The 20606-nt window shown below is 39.4% G+C and overlaps 1 protein-coding gene across 1 annotated transcript in view; it reads right to left on the reverse strand.

Annotated features, from left to right (window-relative positions):
* SPTLC3 (serine palmitoyltransferase long chain base subunit 3) overlaps window positions 1–20606 on the reverse strand; it is a 160139-nt gene that overhangs the window by 70122 nt on the left and 69411 nt on the right. The window contains exon 5 of the mRNA XM_026794488.2: window positions 14222–14390. Within this exon, the coding sequence (XP_026650289.1) occupies window positions 14222–14338 (117 nt within the window). The 5' untranslated portion in view covers window positions 14339–14390. The remainder of the gene's footprint in view (window positions 1–14221; window positions 14391–20606) is intronic.

A 20606-nucleotide genomic window follows, 5' to 3' on the forward strand; every position in this document is an offset into this window, starting at 1 on the left:
CAATCACTTGGGGTTAAAATTTTAAAAGTTTTACAGTAATAAAATGGTTATAAAATAGTAGTATAATTAGAGTATTAAAATTTGGATAATTAGGATTAGGACAATATGAGACAGTAAAACAAAGAGTTAAGGACAGTCCGGGTACCTCTTTCTGGGCAAAATAACCCCGAAAACGGACACAGTTAACAGAGGATTAACCCTTAAAAGCAACAGCCTGTTGCATATTCATCCACCTCATTCATGATGCACAAATTCCATTCAAACACAGGATTCTGTCTGGTCAGTGACAGAATCTGGACAGTGACAGAACTTCTTCCTCTGAATCCTGACAGCATCTTCAGGGCTGAGCAAGGTGGGAAGAAGTTAATTTCTTCTGATAATGGTGTAATAAATTATTTTTCTCTGAAAGATTCAGGTGTCCTGTGGCTGCTATCTCAGTGCAAGTCCTCTCTTTTAAAAAAAGTGTCTTACCTAGCATAGTTTCCTATTTTAACGTTATGTCATAACCTAAAACTATATTTAACACACTACTTAAGAGAATTAATGCAACCTAACTTTCTAACATAACACATATAATATTCATTTTAATATTTGTGAAAAGTCATCATGAAATACACATTTTCATAAGTTACAACAGTTCAACTGTGATTCCTTGTCCCCGTTATTGGCACCTGGATAATTAAATATAAAATAAATATTAAAAATTGTGAAAAATGCATATTTTATTATTGGCTTTTCACAAATATTAAAATGAATATTATACGTGTTATGTTAGAAAATTATGCTGTCTTGATTTTCTTAAGTAGTGTGTTAAATACAGGTTTAGGCTATAACATAACGTTAAAATAGAAACTATGCTATGTAAGACACTTTTTTTAAAGAGAGGAATGAGGTACTCACACCGAGATAGCAGCCCCAGGACACCTAAATCTTTCAGAGAAAGAGAATTTATTGCTCCATTATCAGAAGAAATGAATTTCTTCCCACCTTGCTCAGCCCTGAAGATGCTGTCAGGATTCAGAGGAAGAAGCTGACACTGACCAGACAGAATCCTGTGTTTGAATGGAATTTGTGCATCATGGATGAGGTGTATGAATATGCAACAGGCTACTGCTTTTAAGTGTTAATCCTCTGTTAATGTGGGTCCCTTTTTGGGCTTATTTTGCCCAGAAAGAGGTACCCGGACTGTCCATAACTCTTTGTTTTTATTGTCTTGTACTGTCCTAAATCCTAATTGTCCAAATTTTTATTACTCTAATTATATTACTATTTTTATAGCCATTTTATTACTATAAAACTTTTAAAATTTTAAACCCAAGTGATTGGCAGTTTTCACATAAATAAATACTAAATAATTTGTAAAATAATTACAAATTGCTGTAGACATGAGTGTCTCATTTCCAAGTATGTCTTTGTCAGGCATGAAAGTGGGACCTAAACCAAAGTGTTTGTTTATAGCTCTAACATGCTTATGACATAAGCAGCTTTGTTTCCAGCTGATGATCACCCTTAAAGTGAAACTAACCATTTTTAGGTAAATTAGATATCAGGTAGCTTAACAATTAATTTTTCTAAGGCAAAAGTGACCAGTATACATATATAAAGACCTATTTCTGTCAGTGTTCAAGACATCCTTCGCTTTCAAAGCCTTGCACATGTGCACTTTTTTATTCCTCCCATCTCCTCCACCCAAATGAATTCTCTTTTCAAAACTCAGAGTGTTTCCATGCACTTCTAATGCTTTTACCTACTCAACTGTAAAAACACTGCTGTTTATGAGCTCTGCTAAGCCTTACATGTTGAACAATATCAACTGAAAAAACCGTCCAAAATCACAAACTCCTATTCAATTTTGCAAATGTGAATAGATAAAGCACAGGTGTGTCAGCTTGTTTTAACCATGGCTAAATGAAGCTAATAAAAAAACAAGATTCCAGCATCTGCTTCAAGTTAAGAAAAATATTCCTTTATCCAATAGCATAGAAAGTAACACTGGTTTATTTGCCTCTACCACAAGTTTCAGGAAATGGTGTCAGAAGATTTATCATCAGACTTGGTAAATATTTTTATCACTATAATCTCACAGATAAAGCTGTTTCTTATTCCAACAAGGTCCAGTTGGCAAACATAATTTGTTACAGATGACTGATGCCCATCTCTGTTACCTCTGCTGAAATATTGCATTGCAAACCCTGCAATTTCCTTCCACATTTTCCCGTGGACAATGTCTTTTTTTTTTTTTTGGTCATGCATCTAAGTGGGGATGTAGCACAGCTAAGCATGCCACATACTGTGCAGTAGTGATTAAATGTAGCCTTGAAATTTAGCCATAAATCAGGAAGATGTCCAGGGCTAGAGAAAAGAAATATAGGAATAAGCTGCAAACAGTGGAGTCTGAGAACAAATTATTGTCAGTCAACCATGGTGGTTACTTATTGAGAAGTGTCAAAGTGCAGAGATGTTTTGATTAGCTTCTCCAGCAAAAAAATCACTCAATAAAAAAAGAAAAGTGAAGATAGTTTGAGAACTATCTTCTGTCAGTCTCTTTAAGCTATATTTTAAAGGTGCAAGCCTTCTTGAATATCTGGTTAAAGGCTAAAAGTCTTTCTGCACTATGAAGTAATTCTGTGTGTAGCCCTGAAACACACAGCCTTTGTGAACAGAAGAAACACCAGGCAGACAACAATGGTGGGTTTGGAACTGCAAAGTTCCATGTCTGATCCCTTTTGGATTTGGATCAAACTTCTCTAAAGATGAAGAACTGATGCCTGACTGGATTAGAAGTGAATTATGGAAAAACAATAATGTTTAACATGAACTCAAGTTTCATCTTTTAGATAGACTGGTAGAACAGAAATGTCCCATGAGAAATGACACCAAAACACTTCATTCTCACTTAGTAGCATCAGCTAGAACATGAGACAGGGCAACTGCTTTACACAATACTGATGACAAATCACTGGTATTTGAAAAAGTGGCACACTTGGACAAAAATCCCTGTGAATAAAGGTACCCTTAATAGACACTGATCCCTTATGTACCAAGTATTTCACAAGCAGAGAACAAAATAAAGGGTCTTTATCTCATAAAGTTTATGGACTCAAGGAATTCCTGAGAAATGCAATGGTAAGATACACACCATGCAGAAATGAGTTGGAGCAGAAGTAAACAGAGCAGTGTGAGCTCTGGGAATAATAAATTCTGGGGGTTTTTATGTGTGTCTCATGTTGGCTTTCCTGTAAAATAAAGGAACACTCTGACAGAAGCTTCTTTCTTATTTGGAGCATAGGTCAAATCTCCTTCCTGCTGCAGACTGCCCAGATCAGTGGAGGAATGAGTTCAAACTGCAGCTTCTATTTATTTCAGAAAAGGAAGGTGCTGGGCCTTTCTCATGTGTCCAAAAGCCTGCTCAAAGCAAAGAGTGGATGATATGAAAATGGGTCACAAGTTCACAAGCTGCTAAGGAGTTGACAGACAGATAGCATCACTATATAAATTTTGTTTCTTTAGGAAACCAGCCAAGATTTTATAATGCTGCCCTGTTGAAACCTCAAGCCATTTAGGGTTTTTCCTCTCATATAACACTCTTCTCCCTGATCATGTACATTTCAGACACCCACAAAGTGTTCAGTGGGGAATAAGACCAGATATGCCTACCTGAGGTTTAAAGAATTTGCATAACTTGCCATTGATTGAAATTTTGTTTCCTATAGATGTTAACATCTTTATAACAAAATCACAAGTTTACAACACTGGTTCTCAGCAGGCATACATTGAAACAGTAAAAAAAGCCCAAGTCTCTGACAATGATCCCAAAAAACCAGATTGAAATCATGCTTCAATTTACTTAAATAAATCCATGTGATTCTCAGCCCACATGCAAGAATTGTAAAGGTCTTTGGTTATACTGAATTACAGATATAAAAACCTCCTAATGTTACCCCTTATCTCTGCAAATTTAAAATATTTTCTACCTGTTATTAGGTAAAGCTAATTTTTACCTTTTGACTTGCTTGATTTAATTACGCTGCGGTGGAAGCATAAGGGTATTAATACAAGATTTTCAAAAGTATAAATGAATGGATACTTTGGGTTGGGGATGAGATGGAAGCTAAAAGAGCTCCATTTTTGATATGTCATGCTATACTGTCCTACTATTACTACTAGAGTCTATGTTCACTTTAATTCTTGCATAAGCTCCAGATATGTATCTCTGCTACAAAACCTACTGTGATTTCTTTACCAAATCATAAAGATGAATGAGGAAGACAATAAAAGGAAAAGATTTCTCTCACCTCAACAGAAATTTATTAAGAGCCAAAATGCCAATGAAGTGCAGAGAACATTTTGTTGGAAAGGGACAGGTGACCTTGAGTGCTTTGGAACATGTGCATTGTACATCAAGGAGGTGGAATGATCTTGCAGACATTACTTTATACTGAAAACTGCTGCTGTAACAACAAATCCTCTGCTAGAGCACCAGGGGGCCAGTCTGTTCAGCTCCCCATCCTTATGATAGACGTGGAAAAAGGACAGCCTCCCTGAAACCCTTCTTGATCATGAGTATCTTTGGCTCAAGACAGTCACAGTGTGCACAATTGTATTTCTTTACCTTTCACTGGTGAGTAAGAGATGCAAGGAGGTCAATTAATTCCTCTTCAGGGAGGTAATAAATTACACCTCTTCATGGACAATAGGTTCAGCCCAAGGTGAAACCAGATTTTATTAAAGTTGCATCTCCATTCCCAAAGCACAAGTTTCCTGTCTCTGGACACAGCCTCATAATTATTTTGCTAACTTGCTAGTGCTCATAGCATATCCCACATTTAACACTATGCACACCATTAGTACACATCTGAAAATAGACACAAATTATGGAATTGGTACATTTTCCAACACTTGAAAACAGATTTTAAGAAAAAGCAATTAGACTTGGCATGTATCAACATCATACTTATCTCAGAATGAAAAACAAAAATACCAACTTTTTTCTTTAAAAGTTGTAGATTTTGGCAAACACATATTTTTTGTTTTGGAATCTGTACTTCCTGCTTGGTTATGGGTAAGAAATTTAAGAAGCAAAGGTTCTGACTTCAACCTGAAAAGACATTGTTAAAATATGTATTGAGAGCCAAAAAGTAACAACAGACAAGTCTTGGCCACATGGGATTCTTCCCAGATCATTTGATAAAGTAATTTCTTATTTGGGATAAAATTGGGTTTTACACAGAGAGAAATAAGAATCTGCTTTGGAACACCCCTTACTACTTATTTACCCACAGATGCACCAATCCAATACTTAAAGGCTTATTTCCCCAAGAGTTTTTTTGTAACCTAAAGCATATGGAAAGAAACCAAGGATAAGGCCCACAGGGGTGGATGATTGTGATTAGAAGAGAGGAAAAGGGTGGAGATTGCATCAAAGCATTTTGATGAAGAGTTTTGTTTCATTTCTGTTCAAAATAGAACAATCAAAAGCCAAGAAGATTCCCCCCTTCAAGATTAACACACCCTTCTATCTGCTAGAACCTCCCAGACACTTTTACCACCCACATATGCAAACAGAGAAGCTGTTTATATAACAGTGATGTGAGGAAAATATTGCACAGGGGAGCAATTTATAAAGACCCTTTTATAAAAAAGAGATGTCTTCAAGAGACTTGCAGCACACATTTTGTGCCAGAGACAAAGTAAAACATTCCCTCTGAGCATGACTGATGTCAAGAGATTGTTGGAAATTCAAAGCTCAAACTCAGAAACTTGCATGAATATGATCTCAAAAAGCAGAGGAAACATGACTTTTCAAATGCTTTCTTGGACTATGAAATGCCTTCAAAAAAATCTTGTTCAATTTGAATTGTTTTGTAGTTTGGTGTTGGGATCTGTGCAGCACCCAAAGTTTTGAGGTTAGTCAGCAGGAAATACATTTGATCTGATCACAGGGCTGAGATTTTTTCAGGGAATGGCTGACAATGAGGTACAACGTGACAACCACAGGTGGTCCTAAATTTATTTCTCAAGTTGTATTTCCTGACCTCCCAGGTCTCATGTAAATCACTAGTCACTGACACATGGCTACTGGAACTGGGTGGAACCATCTGTGTCCTGCCCTCTCCAGGCAGCAGTGGGGGTGTTCTTTACAGATCTGCCCCACAACAGTGTGCATGAGAACCTGGCTGCAGCTTACCTTTACCTGCAGGAAATGCAGCCTGGTGATGACAGGGGAAGAAGTGTTCCTTTCAGAAGACAATCAAATTTTTGTGGAAACACAACAAATGGGCAGGAAATGGAAATTCTAAGATAGATTGAGGCATTCTCCTGCTGAACAGGCCCGGGAAGCTCAAGAACATACAAATTGGCTGCTGTGATACCAGTGTAAGCTGACAGAGATTAGCCAGGCTGAAGTCTCAGCTAGCTACATGTGAGTCACATAGATGTGTGGCAACTCTTTAGGCTGTATGAATCAGCAGCAGCAACATGGAAGTAGAAACTCAAATGGAAATTCCTGGAGGAAGCAGAGTGCAGCATCATGGCAGCTGAAATGGCTACAAGTCTCAGCTCTGCACCTCAAATTTGTCTTTCTATATTTCTGTTTTAAGTGGATAAACCCTCATGTCTTGGTAGGCTGATGGAGAAGACCAAATTTTTTGGAAGAGAGGGAAATGACAGAGTACATGCCTGTGCTTGATCAAAGGAATGAAGGCAAGAATACAGCTGAATAACTTCCAAAAAACCCCTGAGATGATCAGTAGAACAGATAAGGCATTACTATGTTACATCTACACTGGATGTTCTAGAAATTCAAAATACCTCAGGTGGGAGAAAGACACCTGGCCAAGATGGGTTAAATACTACTTTGTTCTGAAGACAGGGGTGTTTATAGATGGCATCTACCCTGGAAATTCAGCTCTTCACCTCACAGTTTTATACTAAAGGTATCTCACAGAATGTTCTGGTCATCAATCTGAATTCATGTATCTTTAAGTGCAAAACACTTCAGTACCTCTTCAGTCTGGCACAAAACACTGCTTGTCCTGCTGCCTGCTCTTCTCCTTAACTTGTGTTTTTCTTCCATATTCCATCCCATAATTCCATATGCATCCCACAATGACAACTCTCAGACAATAGCCTCGCAAAATTCCTGGCTAGGTTGCTTTCTCAAAGTATTTTCTGTGGAAAAATTAGCTGCCAGGAATGGCAGAAATTCTCTGGCTGAGCCACTGGTCATTGTAGGGAAATTTAATTTCCTGCTTTGCTGGTTAATACCACAGTCCTAGCCACAACAAAAATCACTTTTCTTTAAAAGGAAAGTAAAAAAACAAAATTCCACGAGAGAGTTCATGCGTCTATTGGCAGAACAAACAGACCTGCATATCATGATGAATTAGGATCTTTATGGTTGTCTTGTACCCTATAAACCAGGATTTGAAACACCACTGCACACATGCAAAGAGCAAGCTGTGAGAGAGGCAGCATGTTACTAAACATTTTTCTGGTGAAATCTGGTCAGATTTTATAGAAACTGTGGGAACGTAACAGAAGATTGTTGAGGAGAATTATAAACATGCTGAAGCGATCTGCAGCTGAGGTGTAGAAAAACACACATACCAATAGTTGCTCAGCTTTGTGTGTTGGCTAAGTTCAATGTCTGTGTTTCAATAAGAGGCCTGAGTTAGACTTACAGGCACGCAATCAAATATGCTTGAGATTCCTTCCCTGCTGTGGGAAAGATCACAGCAGGGAGGTAATCTACACCTGTGACAGCCCCTGAAATACAGGTGAAAACAGCAGGTTCAGAGATCCTGTAGCAAGGACTGAGCAAGAACTGAGTTCTCTGGTGTCCCTGCCCATGTGGGTCTGCCCAGGTGCTGCTTTGGGGATCCCTAGTTTGACAAGGTAATGGAAATAAATTTACTGTTTTCATTTCAATCAGTGTTCTGTGGTCATCCCTGGGTCCTGTATATGGCAGCTCACACAAAGACCCAAACAGGCCCTAAGCAATCATTATCTTATCATTCAGCTCATTATTATTCATGGACTTGCTTCTGTAATGGAACACATCCAGCCACATCCCTCACTGACATCACAGGTAGAAGATGCATTTCACCTTTCTCATTTCTGAAAGCCAGACTGCTACATAAAGCTTGCAAAGGTAATGAATTCTCATACTGAAGGGATGTTATCAGGCAGGGAATAGCAGTAGCCACACCATGGCTTTCTATTACCAGTTGCCTCTATTGAGCACAAATATTCATTGAAGCCTGACTGAGGATCTGCATCATTTCCATCCATTTTTGGATCACTACTGCTGACTCACCACAGAAGTGCTGCCTCCTTGCACTGAAAGGTCACAAACTCACTGTGACTGGATGGCCTCTGTTTCATCTGCATATTTAAAAGGCAGGTCAACACCAAATTCCCAGCAGGGTGCTCAGGGTTTTGCCCAGCTGAGCCCTGAAAGGCTCCATATGTCCCATTGCTGTTACCCGTGTCTTGATTCCCCCTTCTCTCTCCACACGTGAAACCCCTCCAGCCTGCAGGCCAAGTATAGACCATTAACCACCACTCTGAGCCTGATGATCCAGCCAGTTATTACCCACACAGCAGTCTGCCCATCGAGACTGTAATGCCCCAAGCAGCACATGAGGGTGGTGGGGCCAGTGTCAAGGTAGGTGACATCTATTACTTGCCTCTCATAATAATATCTAGTCACCTCAGCATAGAAGACAGTCAGTCAAACATTATTTAGCTCTGGTACATCTATGCTTGCTGTTCCAAATCTCTATGCTCCCAGAAGCAACCTCTGCTAGAAATGACCTGCCTTTTGAAGACAGGTGGGACATTTCTCCTAAGTTATCAGGGATCTTTGACACCTGGGAGCTTCCAAAGCTGATAGTGTGTGAGATCCCTGTGATATCACCTACCACACATGAGTACTTCCCTCCTGATCCCACGCCCTTGTATGGGTTGCCATTTCTCAAGAGATCCTTGAATCAACCTTCTTTCACTGCTGGTAGTTTGACAACACAGAGGCTTGGATGACTTTGGTTGTGAAAAGTGAGTCAAAGAAAGCACAGAGTACATCTTACCTGCATCTGTGGTCACTAAGTCATCCACCCCATTTGTTGATGGGACACATTTTCCTTTTTCATTCATCTACTACTAATGTAGCAGTGAGATCTGTTCTTGCTTCCCTTGATATTCCTTGCAAATGTTGACTCCAGAAGATCTTTGGCTTACCAAAGGTGCCCCGAGAATGTTTCAAAATTTCTCTTTCAAAGGCCATTCTTGTTTCTATCTCTTGTATACTGCTTATTTTTGCACTGGAGCTCAGCCATGAGTTAGTTGTGTGTAGCTAAGCCAGTCTCCCAACATATTTATTGCTTTCATGAGTAGAAGGATGAGCTGTTACTGTGCTAAGAGGAGGCTGACCTTAAAGAACCAACATGCTGAATCTTTCAAGCCAAAGTAAATTACTATCTGCTATTTCTGTAAAGCCTTTACCTTCCAAAATTTAATTACCTGCATTTAGAGGTTTCCAGGTGTTAAGAGGGTAATAACTTCAGACCAACCTTATATATTGAGCTATGTGAAAAATCTCAGCCTTGCATGTAAAGTCTCATGCAACACGCTCAAAGCATTGCTACAAGAGTCAGAGACTGTTACATGTGCCCACACAGTGGTGACACCTCGGCTGCAGAAAGACATCCCCAGTGTTTCCTGCTTCCAATGCATTGAGCTCATCACATAGCAGGGCAGATGACAGAAACAAGGGCGTGGATTGTGACCTGTGATTATCATCTGAGAGGGCAGGTGCAGAGCAACACATTTCTCAGGCTTGAAACCAAGGAGAAAAGGAGGCAGGAGCTGAGGATGAGGAGATCATATCTGTGGTGCAGCTGAAGCAACAGGTACAGTATTTGGCAGAGAATTTGACTAAAAACCAAATCTCAACATTTTCCTGAGGGAAAATTGCAGTTGCACTTTCCACAAACACATGCACAATGAAAAATGCCCGAAAAGCTGACCTGCTCCAAGTGAAACAGGGTGGACTCAATGAATTTCCCTTTCAATTTGTTTTTACCCAAACCAATATCAAAATATGAAGATATTTCAGAAAAAAATCCCATTATGTTGGTAGATCATTACGGCTGCACAACTGAAGCTGCAAAGTGCTGGAAAGGCCTGATCAGCCTTAATGATCTCTCCTAGCTCTTCCCTTATTAATGACAACTTTTACTGCTTGACTCTGATTGTGGGAATTAGTTTATTTCTGTTCCTACCAGACTCTTTACCATTTACATTGAGTATGCATCTCAAATGCCCTACTTACACCAGGTTTGCAAAAACACTTGAAGTGCTGCCCACATTTGTGAAGAGAAAGTAAAGAGATCACAGGAGGCCTTTACAACATAAAAGAAACTTACTGCCATGAGAACAGTTGTATGGCATATTCCTTTCATGACTCTCTTTCTAAACAATCAATGTTTTCTTTAAGATGGTCATTGGGCAATAAATGACATTGGAAAGCAGAAAAGAGAGGAAAGAAACTAGGGTGCCAAGAGCATGGAAAGGACTGAGACTAGATGCTGAAATATTGAACCAAGTAGCTAAGTAGAACAGCTAGGAGGAGATTCAGATGTAACAGGACAGAACTTAAACAATTTCTGAATTTTGGACCTTCCAATTGTTGGAGACTATCACATTTTTGGGCCATCAGATAAATGGGACAGATGTTACTGTGTTGGATCTCATCCTGGGTTCTTTTTTGCTTTCACACAGGAGCTTGAAATCCTTGGAAAAGCCCATAGTCTTGCTGACTACACATTTCTTCCAAGCCCTGCCATTCTCAGTGCAGAACATAAAAATAATGAGTTTACAAATAGCTTTATAATGTCTTGGAGGCTAAAGCATCCAAGGAAATAATCTATTGAAGAAATGGAACTGTTACATGTGTTTTATAAGGGAAAAAAGTTTCCACTGGACAAACATATTAATTTTAAAAATACAATTTCCCCTATTATTGATACCCAATCAACAGCAATATAACAGCAAAGAAAACATCACTAGGAAAATACCTTCTCCTGGCCTATACAGTTACATAAATAAACAGGTTATGTACTGAACTGTGCTTTGGGCAAAGGCAAGCCCAGACTATGGATTCTGGAAGAACATGAAGCATGTGCCTCTGTTAAAAGCACAAAGTAGAAGACATGGTCCACAACCCACCTCCCAAAGTTTAGGTCTTACTACAGCCCAGCTTCCAAAGAATACCAGGATACAGCATGGCTGTGGGGACATGGTTAAGCCTGATGTCCATTAGTACATGGAGAGTCTGTGCTATCAGCTAGAATTGAGTGAACCTGACTTAAAACAATCACAGAAGCTGTCTGAACAAGCAGTCCCACCCCAAAGCACTCCAGCACTTCCCCAAAAGCATCAGCTTCTCTTCTGGTAGGATGCTTCACTGCTCCTTTGTCACTCAGCTACCTCCTCTCTGTCCTTGGCGTGCCACAGATTGCTAGAAGCAAACAGAGCCTCCCTGCTCCCCCACATTTGATCATCCCTAATTACCTTTCCCAACCCATTAAACAAAATCCTTTCTTTAGAAACCCAGGGGGGTTTGTGGTATCAGAATTGCTTCTCTATTTCTATTAAGCACGCACAGACACACAAAATGTTCTTACATCATTAAGATGCAAAACACATTGTTCCTGAGCAAGTGTTTTCACAAAGTGTTTCCAAAGCCAGCATTTCCTGAAGCCAGTGCTTCCTGGGGGCTCTCTTGGGAAAAAAAGGGTTTATAGAGCTGATTGCTGCAAAGCCTGATGTTCCAGTCAGACAATTGCATAGGCCCAGAAGCCTTCACTGTGCCATTCACTCACTCCAGTCCCTGCAATAGTTGTTTCTCTCAAACCACAGCATCTCTTCCTCATCCCTCCTTCCAAAGTAGCACAGCTGTAACTAAGCCCAAAAGTTTTGGAACTATCACAAGTCTAGAATCACCAGTCACATCCCCTGAATATACCAGCACTATATTTCTGCTATATAAAGTGTTTAACGGTCAATTAATTTACTGCATGGGTAGTAAAATACATAAATGTGTGTGTCAGAGTGTTAGGGGAAATGGGGACAAGGTGGCTGAAGAGCAAAAGAGGAGGAAGGAAGAATGACTGGAATTAAGAGAAACCTGGAAGCCTTGTGGAGGCTTCCTTGTGCACCAAGCTGCCATATTCCCTGTCTCTCAGATTCCAGCTTGCAAAGTGGGAAGCACACCCCAGCGAGGAGTGGCCAGTGTGAGTACACACCTCCAGCAGTGAGGCTCCTAAACACACAGGGAGGAAGGAACAGAATCTGCTCCTGTAAAATAGCATCAAGCATAAGCACTGAACAGGGTGAGGCAGCTGGGGCGGGGAAACAGACCAGACAGGAATGGGGAGATTCCTGCCAGGAGTGAGATTCCTGGTTCATTCAGGACTCCTGTATGTTATTGTTTCCTTCTTTCTGTGTTTGGAGCAGGAAGAAAGGGGAAATGGTATGTCATTGTGAGCACAGGGCTCGACCCAGACTTGCCAAATCTGCCTTTGATAAGCCTCCTGAACTTTCTAAGCCTTCACTTCCTCACCACTTCCCTCAGCCATGGATGGCATTTACAAGTGGCTCAGTGCTACTGTCAGATGTCACACAGCAGGGTAAAAAACTTTCTCCTCCGACCATGTGGTGCTTGTAAGGCTTCACTAATCTTGTAGGTGCACCTAAATTCCTTCATTTCTTTGCCACCCCTTTCAGACCAATATTTATTTCCTTTTTTTTTGCTCATGCTCAGTAATATTAGTCATTACTTCTCTGCCTGTTTACTTCTCTTTTTTATTAAGGAGGAAATCCTAATTAATGCCCTTCTGGGATTTCAAAATTACTTATTTGCAGCAGGTTAGCAGTAACTTAATGACAAAACTTAGTCCTTGAAATCTGTCCCAAGTGGAAAGCAAAAACTTAGAACTTCATTGAGGCAAATAGCTAATGTACAAAATGACAAGGAGGGGTATATAATATACAAGAGGATACTGAATTAGGTTTCTGGAAGCGAATCCAAGAAAGGCTTTTTTCACTCATTGTGCAAGATTTTTTGCTTTCCTCATCCAACACAAGCCAGTGATTGGGAAATACTCATACCAGGGGAGACACCTAAAGCCAGACAACCATTAAGCATGACACTGGGCGTGCCCTCATTAAAGTGCTAAGGCGTGTGAGAGCCCCATTTAGAGAAAGATAAAAGATAGCAGTTTATTTGTAAAACAGCAGAGCCCTCACCACAGTCCTTGTCCAAAGCTTCCTAACCTAGCAGGGATGGTTAAGTGAGTGCACAGGCTCCACAAGCACCCTTCTCCATCCCCCCTGCCACTACCACACCGTGCTGTAAAGCCAGCCCTCTTACAGTCACTGCAATACTTTCTCCTAATGATCACATCAAGATCCAGAATTAGGACATTCCAAGACAGACAGCAAGCTCCCAGTCAGAACAGGTATCACAGAGAGAGAGCCTTTAAGATTTGGGCTCTTTTTGTAAAAGTATACTTTTAGATTTGTTCGTTCTTCAGGATGTTACACGCCAACAGTTCTACAAACAGTCATGTATGTGAGAAGTGCTGCTTCAAAGAGAACAGCCTAAGAAAACAGAAAGTAAACTGGCTTGGATTTTAAGCAGTCCAAGGCTGGATAGAAGGCATCAGCAAAGTGTTGGGATCAGCTATGCCATCCCTGCATAAATGTAAACATCATGAAAAAGCAGCTTTGCCTGCCTACGTACATCTGTTGTTATATTTGTACAGCAACAAATCCCACTTTAAAAATTACTCTACACACATTTGAAGCTGACAAAACAGCTTTACACTAGTGATTGATATATTGCAAAGTCAAGTCCACCACCAGTTAAGCTTCAGAAGGAAGTTACTACTTGTGTTTGTTGTGTTTGATATGAACTAGACACAAAGTCAGTCCATGGGATCAACAGTATTTGCATGAGCACTCCCAACTCTCTCTTCAGTTTAGGAGAGACAAAAGCAGCGTAAGGTCTCAAGATTACAAATTCACACACAAGCCTAATCCGTACAAGCTGTTCAATGGACACTAAGATGATCATAAAAATAGCTTAATAAGTAATGTTGCAACTACTTATTTGTTTTCAGTATTGAGGCAATTAGGGTAAACAATTAAACCTTACCTTCATTCCTTTAGTGATTCCATTTTTCTTAGATATTCCACTTTTTAAGAGGTTATTCTGTTTCTGATGATTGTGATGATGTAGATGTCCATTGCACACAGCACTGGGATTAGCCATCTGTTTAAATTAGTCAGATTCTCAGTTCTTAAGGGTGTCTCGGGTCTTTCTACTGTAAAAAAGACAGTGGGATGAGAAGATAAAGTTCTTGGTTAAGGCCTGAAAGGTATCCAACTGGTCTGTCAGGATTTTCCAGGATGAGAGGAGGAACTATCTTTTGCAATCTCTTCAAAACATAAAACTTTCTTTCATACAGCTTCAGCCCCAGCAAGCTAGAATGTGAAATACATGGCAGGAGGTGTGCTGTTAAAATCTCTGGAAATTACTGCTCCTTGCTGGCTCTTGCATGAACGCGGCTCCTGTGAGTCAACAAGGCTGCGGCAGCTATCAAGAAGTGGGAGGATTCAGAGGCGGAGACACTTAAAGATATATTACCTCTTAAATACCTCCAAGGGAGAAACTTTGTTTCTTTTCTCCGAATTACACTCGGTATAGCGCGAGGTCACGCCATAGAAACTGCCAAAATGTTTTGAAAATTTTAACAGTGTAATCTGTACAACTACATGGTTCATCTTAAGAGTATTTTAGCTGAAAACCAGTAGTATTGCCCTGAGTAAAGCAAAGAAACGCTTCAAAAATTTTCTTTTAATCTCTTCTTATATGAGTAGCATGACAGACACAGCATTATACCTGCAAAGAAATGGAAAGCATTTTAGTAATAAAATGAAAATTTATCTAGAGATAGATACTACAGAACGTGCCCAAGTATTCACTAGAGTGAACTGTCCCTTTAAACTCAGTTTGGCAGTAGTAGGATAAATGGCATGCTGTTACAATGAATGGGAGGTGGATTTTTATAAAGCTGATTAATTTGGTTTTAAAACAAGTCAGGCTTTAATCACATGTGAAACTACTAGGACAACTAACATACATCCCTTCTTTTATGAAAAAAGGGTTTTAATTGTAAAAATGCGTATACAGTCTTTGCTGACTCAAATTCTTGTACTTCAGATTTTAGTGACAAAAAGTAAATGTAGAAACCTCTCTGGTAGCATTTAATAGAATCTCTTCCTCCCAAAATAATTCAAATTAGTGTGGAGATAGATTAAAGGAAAGCTGTATTATGATATCAATTTTGAAAAACAGTTTGGAGGAAAGGCTGGGAGAATAAAAATACTTGAAGTTCTTTAGTTAGAAAAAATTGCTATGGCATCCTGGCAATGAAATGTAAGTTATATACAGAAAGAGCAGCCTAGAATTTGAGTACATGAAATGCAAGAGATGAAATGTTAAACAAACCACTCTGAAAATACACAGGGAAATACACTGTGTTGGTTTTGAAAACTTATCTTACACATATATTAAGTTGCTAAAATACATTTTCTTCTTTGAAGTATTTGCAAAGTGAGGTATCATCAATGCACTAGAAAACTTCTGGGTCTTGTTTAAGAGTGATCTAAACTTAAATTGATAAGACTGTAGTATTTTGGGGGAAGAAAATACCCCTTAGCTGATTAAAATGACACAGAAGCAGTAAAACACCAAAAGTTTTTTGACTCACAGTTTTACTAGATTCACCATTAGAAATCAGATTTTTTTAAGTTTTATCTTTTTGGTGCTTTTCCTAGTCAAGAAAATATCTCATTTCTGTATAATCAGTTTTGCTTAGGTTTCCTTAAGGCATCTGTAAGTATAGCTCACTGAGAAATGAATTGTGAATATAATAATGTCAAATATAGTTGCAAAATGGACTGTTGGTCTTAAGTGGCTAAGAGTTCATATTTGCAAAGAAAAAAGGAGACTGAGGTGAGGATAAGCCTGCAGGAAAAATGGTTGGTAACATCTCCTGCACACCTATCCCCTGTGGGCTGCTGATAAATGGAACAAGGTAATGCAAGGAATTCTCTCTGCACTTGGCAACCCTCTCCCATCCAGGAGCTTTCTTCATTTGGGATTTGTGTCCTTGATTGTCACAGCAAACCAAACTCCTGTAAAACATGCCATCTGCTCAGTCAGTCACTGATCATCTTCCCCCTGGTGTGACATAGACAAGGACACTCACCAGAGTAGGGCTGCTCCCCTTAGCAGCTTCCCCTGTCCCAGCCAGCACCTCTGCCAGCTGCTCTTCCCAACCGGCTCTGCACTTTTCAAGGCACAAAGCAATAAAATTAACATATCATACGTGTCTTTTTTCCTCCCCAATTAAGTTCATGAGGGAAGTTCATGAGGGAATCTCCAGTTAAAACAACAGTTCAGATAATGCAAAGGCTCTAGGTCTATACTTGTTATGTTTCAAGACCCATGAAATTACCAGGATGAATAAAATAGCAAGTTAAATATGTTATGGTAATTTTAGTTTTCAATGCCTACATTATTTAAGACAACAAACAAATAGAACTTTAAAAAATACCTCATTTAAATAAGCAATTAAAAAAATAAACTCAGAGAAGAGCTGCCCATTTGGATATCTGTTAACCATGACCTAAAAGCCAGGGCTCACAAAACAGATACCACTAGAGGCCGACTAAAATTCCTACCCTGATCCTACTCAGAGGAAAAGAGTTATAGAAGGGATGAACAAATACACAAAAATTATCTCTAAACAGAAAAAAAACCAACCAAACAAAAAAAACCCCAACAACAACAACAACAGCCCCCATGAAACCTGCCCAAGCTCCCCCAAAACAAACAAACAAATAAACAACCCTGCAAACCCCCAAACCAAAAAATAAGCAGGAAAAAAAGCCAAAAAACCAACCAAACAAAAAACCCAAATCAAGCCAGAAAAAAATAACAACCAGAAATCATTGTGCCCTTCAGAACTCTATCTTACTCAAAGCCATCTCATCTATTACTCAGACTTCTATACACATATCTGTCATGTTACCTGTTACCTGCATCTAAATCTATTACTCAAATGTATGAGGATCTTTGCTGGACACTGGAGGAGGAACTCAATAATTGTCTGCTTTGCAACACCAAAAGCACCACCAGCAATATCCTATTTGTATTGTTCTGGGAAATGGAAGGAAATCATCTGCTGTGCTGTACAAGAATTGTGTGTATTTAACTGCAGGGGACACCAATCCTACTAAGATTGTATGTGCACTTCTCTTTAGTGGCTTGGGTGCTGGTCATTCTTCATACTTCGACAAGATGATGAATTTCTAAGATTACCAGCAGACCACACACCATGTTCTACAAAAATGCTAGTGAAGTTTCCAAGATGTGATTACAATTAGTATCTGTAGGAAAACCACCAATGAATCTCCAGGTTCTAGGTTATGAATCCCCAGGTTCTGGGTTTTATTCCTTGCTTTGTCATCATCCTGGTAACACCACTGCATTTTTGCTAACTCACATTGAAATGAGGAGAAAAGTGTTTAAGTCCTTTTTAAATGCTCTGAGACAAATTGCTGAGGAGTATGGTGCAAAAGTGAAGTAAAATATATGCAGTTTAATTAGCCAAGGTTTAGCAACAGAGCAGAGAGAATAGAGAGGGATAGGGCTCTAAGTAGTCTCTCAGTGTTTGAAGAAAATCACTTTTCTAGTAAAAATTCTCTTGTTACATAGGACAGGTTAAAAGGCTGAACTCTGCTGGTCCACTCAAGAAATGGGGACAAAACATTCAATTAGATTCTGGCCCAGTCAGACATGCAATGTCATTGTAGTGGTCACAGTGTCCCCATTTAAAATAACAATACTGGATTCACAGTGTCCCCATTTATAATAGCAGTACCGCATTACCTACCAATTAAAAAAAAAAATGTTGGAAGAAAGCATGAGGGCGCATCCCAAAAAACTGTCATGTCATAAACTGGGAGGATTTCATAGGATTCCTGCTCATTCCAGAGTACAGTTACTTACAGCAGTGTTGTGAAATGGTCTTGCAATCTAATGGCAGGACCTTGATAATTTCAGGTCATGACAGATTCCCATTTACATACTACATGAAACAATAAGGGTTTTAACAAAGACACCAGGTTTATGCTTGTTTTCAGTGGACAAATACCCATGTCAAACAAGCGCTGAATAAACTGGGAATCCAAATCTATTTCTCTGTTAAAATCCAAGATTCTAGGAGTGTTTAAATAGGCAGCAGAGTATGATGGTAATGGGGTACAGAGTAAAAACCAACTTTTTTGTTCTCACAATAATTTTCCTTAAAACAGAAATCCATCTCTTAAATTCTGTGTACCACTGATGACTTATACTTACATTTGACGAATGTGGACACATGGATGTTGGAGGCAATTCCTGCCTTGGATGTGTAGAAGACTTCATGAACAAATGGGGAGACACCACAACAACAAAGCAAGAGCAAGTACCAGCCATCAGCTGGTCAGTCACCCCCAGGGTGTTTTTTGAGTCATCCACATTTCATCAGCACCAGCTATAGACTAAATTCCCTAAATCCTTACATGGAAGAACCCCCAGCTGTGTTTTTTTTCTTTACACCCTATCTAGCAATACATACATGGGATTGAGTAGGGATAAGCCACTACACCTGGAAATAAAACTGATGCTGAAAGATCCTTTCAACTGCCCTTGCACAGCTTGAAGGATACACAAAATGGTTTGATATTGGTCAGAGAATAATCTAGAGCAACTCAGAGCCATGGCACAGGTGGACACACGCAACCAGTGTTGCAACAGTGCAGGGCATGGCACAACAGGCAGGGCTCCTCTGTGTCTGCAGGTCCACACAGCCCCTGCAGAGCCCTGGGGCTGGCACAGCTGCTTCTGACACCTCTGCACCTCCTTGTTCTTCATGGGGCACAGTAAGATGACAAGACAATGCTTGAAAACCTTAAGCATTTAAAGATGGTGTCAGCCTGGGTTCTTAGGCAATATTACCAGAACCAGTTTTCTGACTGTATCTGGGTGTCAACAAGCTTTGAGTACTCCTAGCAGCAGGAAATTGTGGGATTTTCTGTCTGATACAAGTATCTGATTGATATATGATACACAGATCTGGTTAGGAATTTGTACTTAACCTGAGGACAGTTGTAGAACTTGTGACCTTTATCTCCTTTCAAGGATTAAGGCTTCATAAATTGCACAATTGATACAGTTCTGTCCTTATCTTCTGATACAAAAATAAAATAAATCTGACTAGAATGTCATAATCAGATAAAACCAACACAAATTCAAAAAATCACACCAAGAAAAAAAAATAACCATAAAGCAACTAAGAGCCTGCTGCAAAAATCCAGCAGCAAGTGCAAGAGAGCCCAGTGTGCCTTCTGCTCTATCTTCTGGCAATTACAAGGCTGATGCCATTACTACACTCTTATGTGGAAATTTCTCATAAAGTTGAACCTGCAATTCTTACACCTTAAATAAAAAAGCTTAGATAGCTAGACCCACTGATGCCATAGAACAACTCAGCCAAGCCAAAGGCTAAAAAAGCACTTTACAAGCACTAGGTAGAGGCAAAATCTCTTTCATGGGACATTTCTTTACTGACTTCTTTCAGCAGCAATGTGATCCATAGCCATGTAACCTCTAGAGCCATGCAAGGCAGATTTCAGTTTACTTTTCCAAGACCTCTGCCAGTCAGGCTGATTAATTTGCAGAGCTCTGTCATTTGCTGAGAACCAGCATGGTATTGTCATTGTTTCCACTGGACATGATGAATGGAGCAGGGGCAGCTCTGTGTCATCACCACATTGATTCAGACAAGGCATTCTCCACCACAAACATCTGGAACATTAAGACAACTAATATTTAACCAGGTGGACAAATCTCATTCTTATTATTATTACTATAAGTAATAAAACTGAACAAAACAGACATAGCTTTAACCTATGTTTAATGATGAAATGTCAGTCTCTGAAAAGGAAATTATGAAGTGATTTCACACAAAAGTTAAAAGTTATTGCTTATTGTTCTTGCAATGTAATTTTTCAGTGCTTCCAGAAGCCTGAGATTTATGCAGGCCCAGATGAGAACTCATAATGCTACTCAGTTGGGAAAAAAAAAAAGAGTAGCATTGCAAAATACCCGTTTTTTAATCTAACAAGTGGCTCTGTTTTGCAATTCTTACTCATTCACTGAAGCACTTCATTGAATTAGACCCAGTGAGGTCAATAGCCCTACCCAATGCAAGTAGTAGTTATGCTTCAAAACCTTTTTATTAGCATTACTAAACTTATTGACATGATACAGTAGATTATTTGCCTTCCCCACTGCCAGTGAACAAATCATTTCCAGACATGCCACAGAATTAGATTTTGGTGTTAAATGTGACTCCATATATGGGCTCTCTGGAGATTTATTTCCTCTTGTCACTGCCTACAGTTCTGTTATTCACCATTTCAGTTTT

The sequence above is a fragment of the Zonotrichia albicollis genome, chromosome 3 (assembly GCF_047830755.1).
Source record: "Zonotrichia albicollis isolate bZonAlb1 chromosome 3, bZonAlb1.hap1, whole genome shotgun sequence".
NCBI classification, from domain to species: domain Eukaryota; kingdom Metazoa; phylum Chordata; class Aves; order Passeriformes; family Passerellidae; genus Zonotrichia; species Zonotrichia albicollis.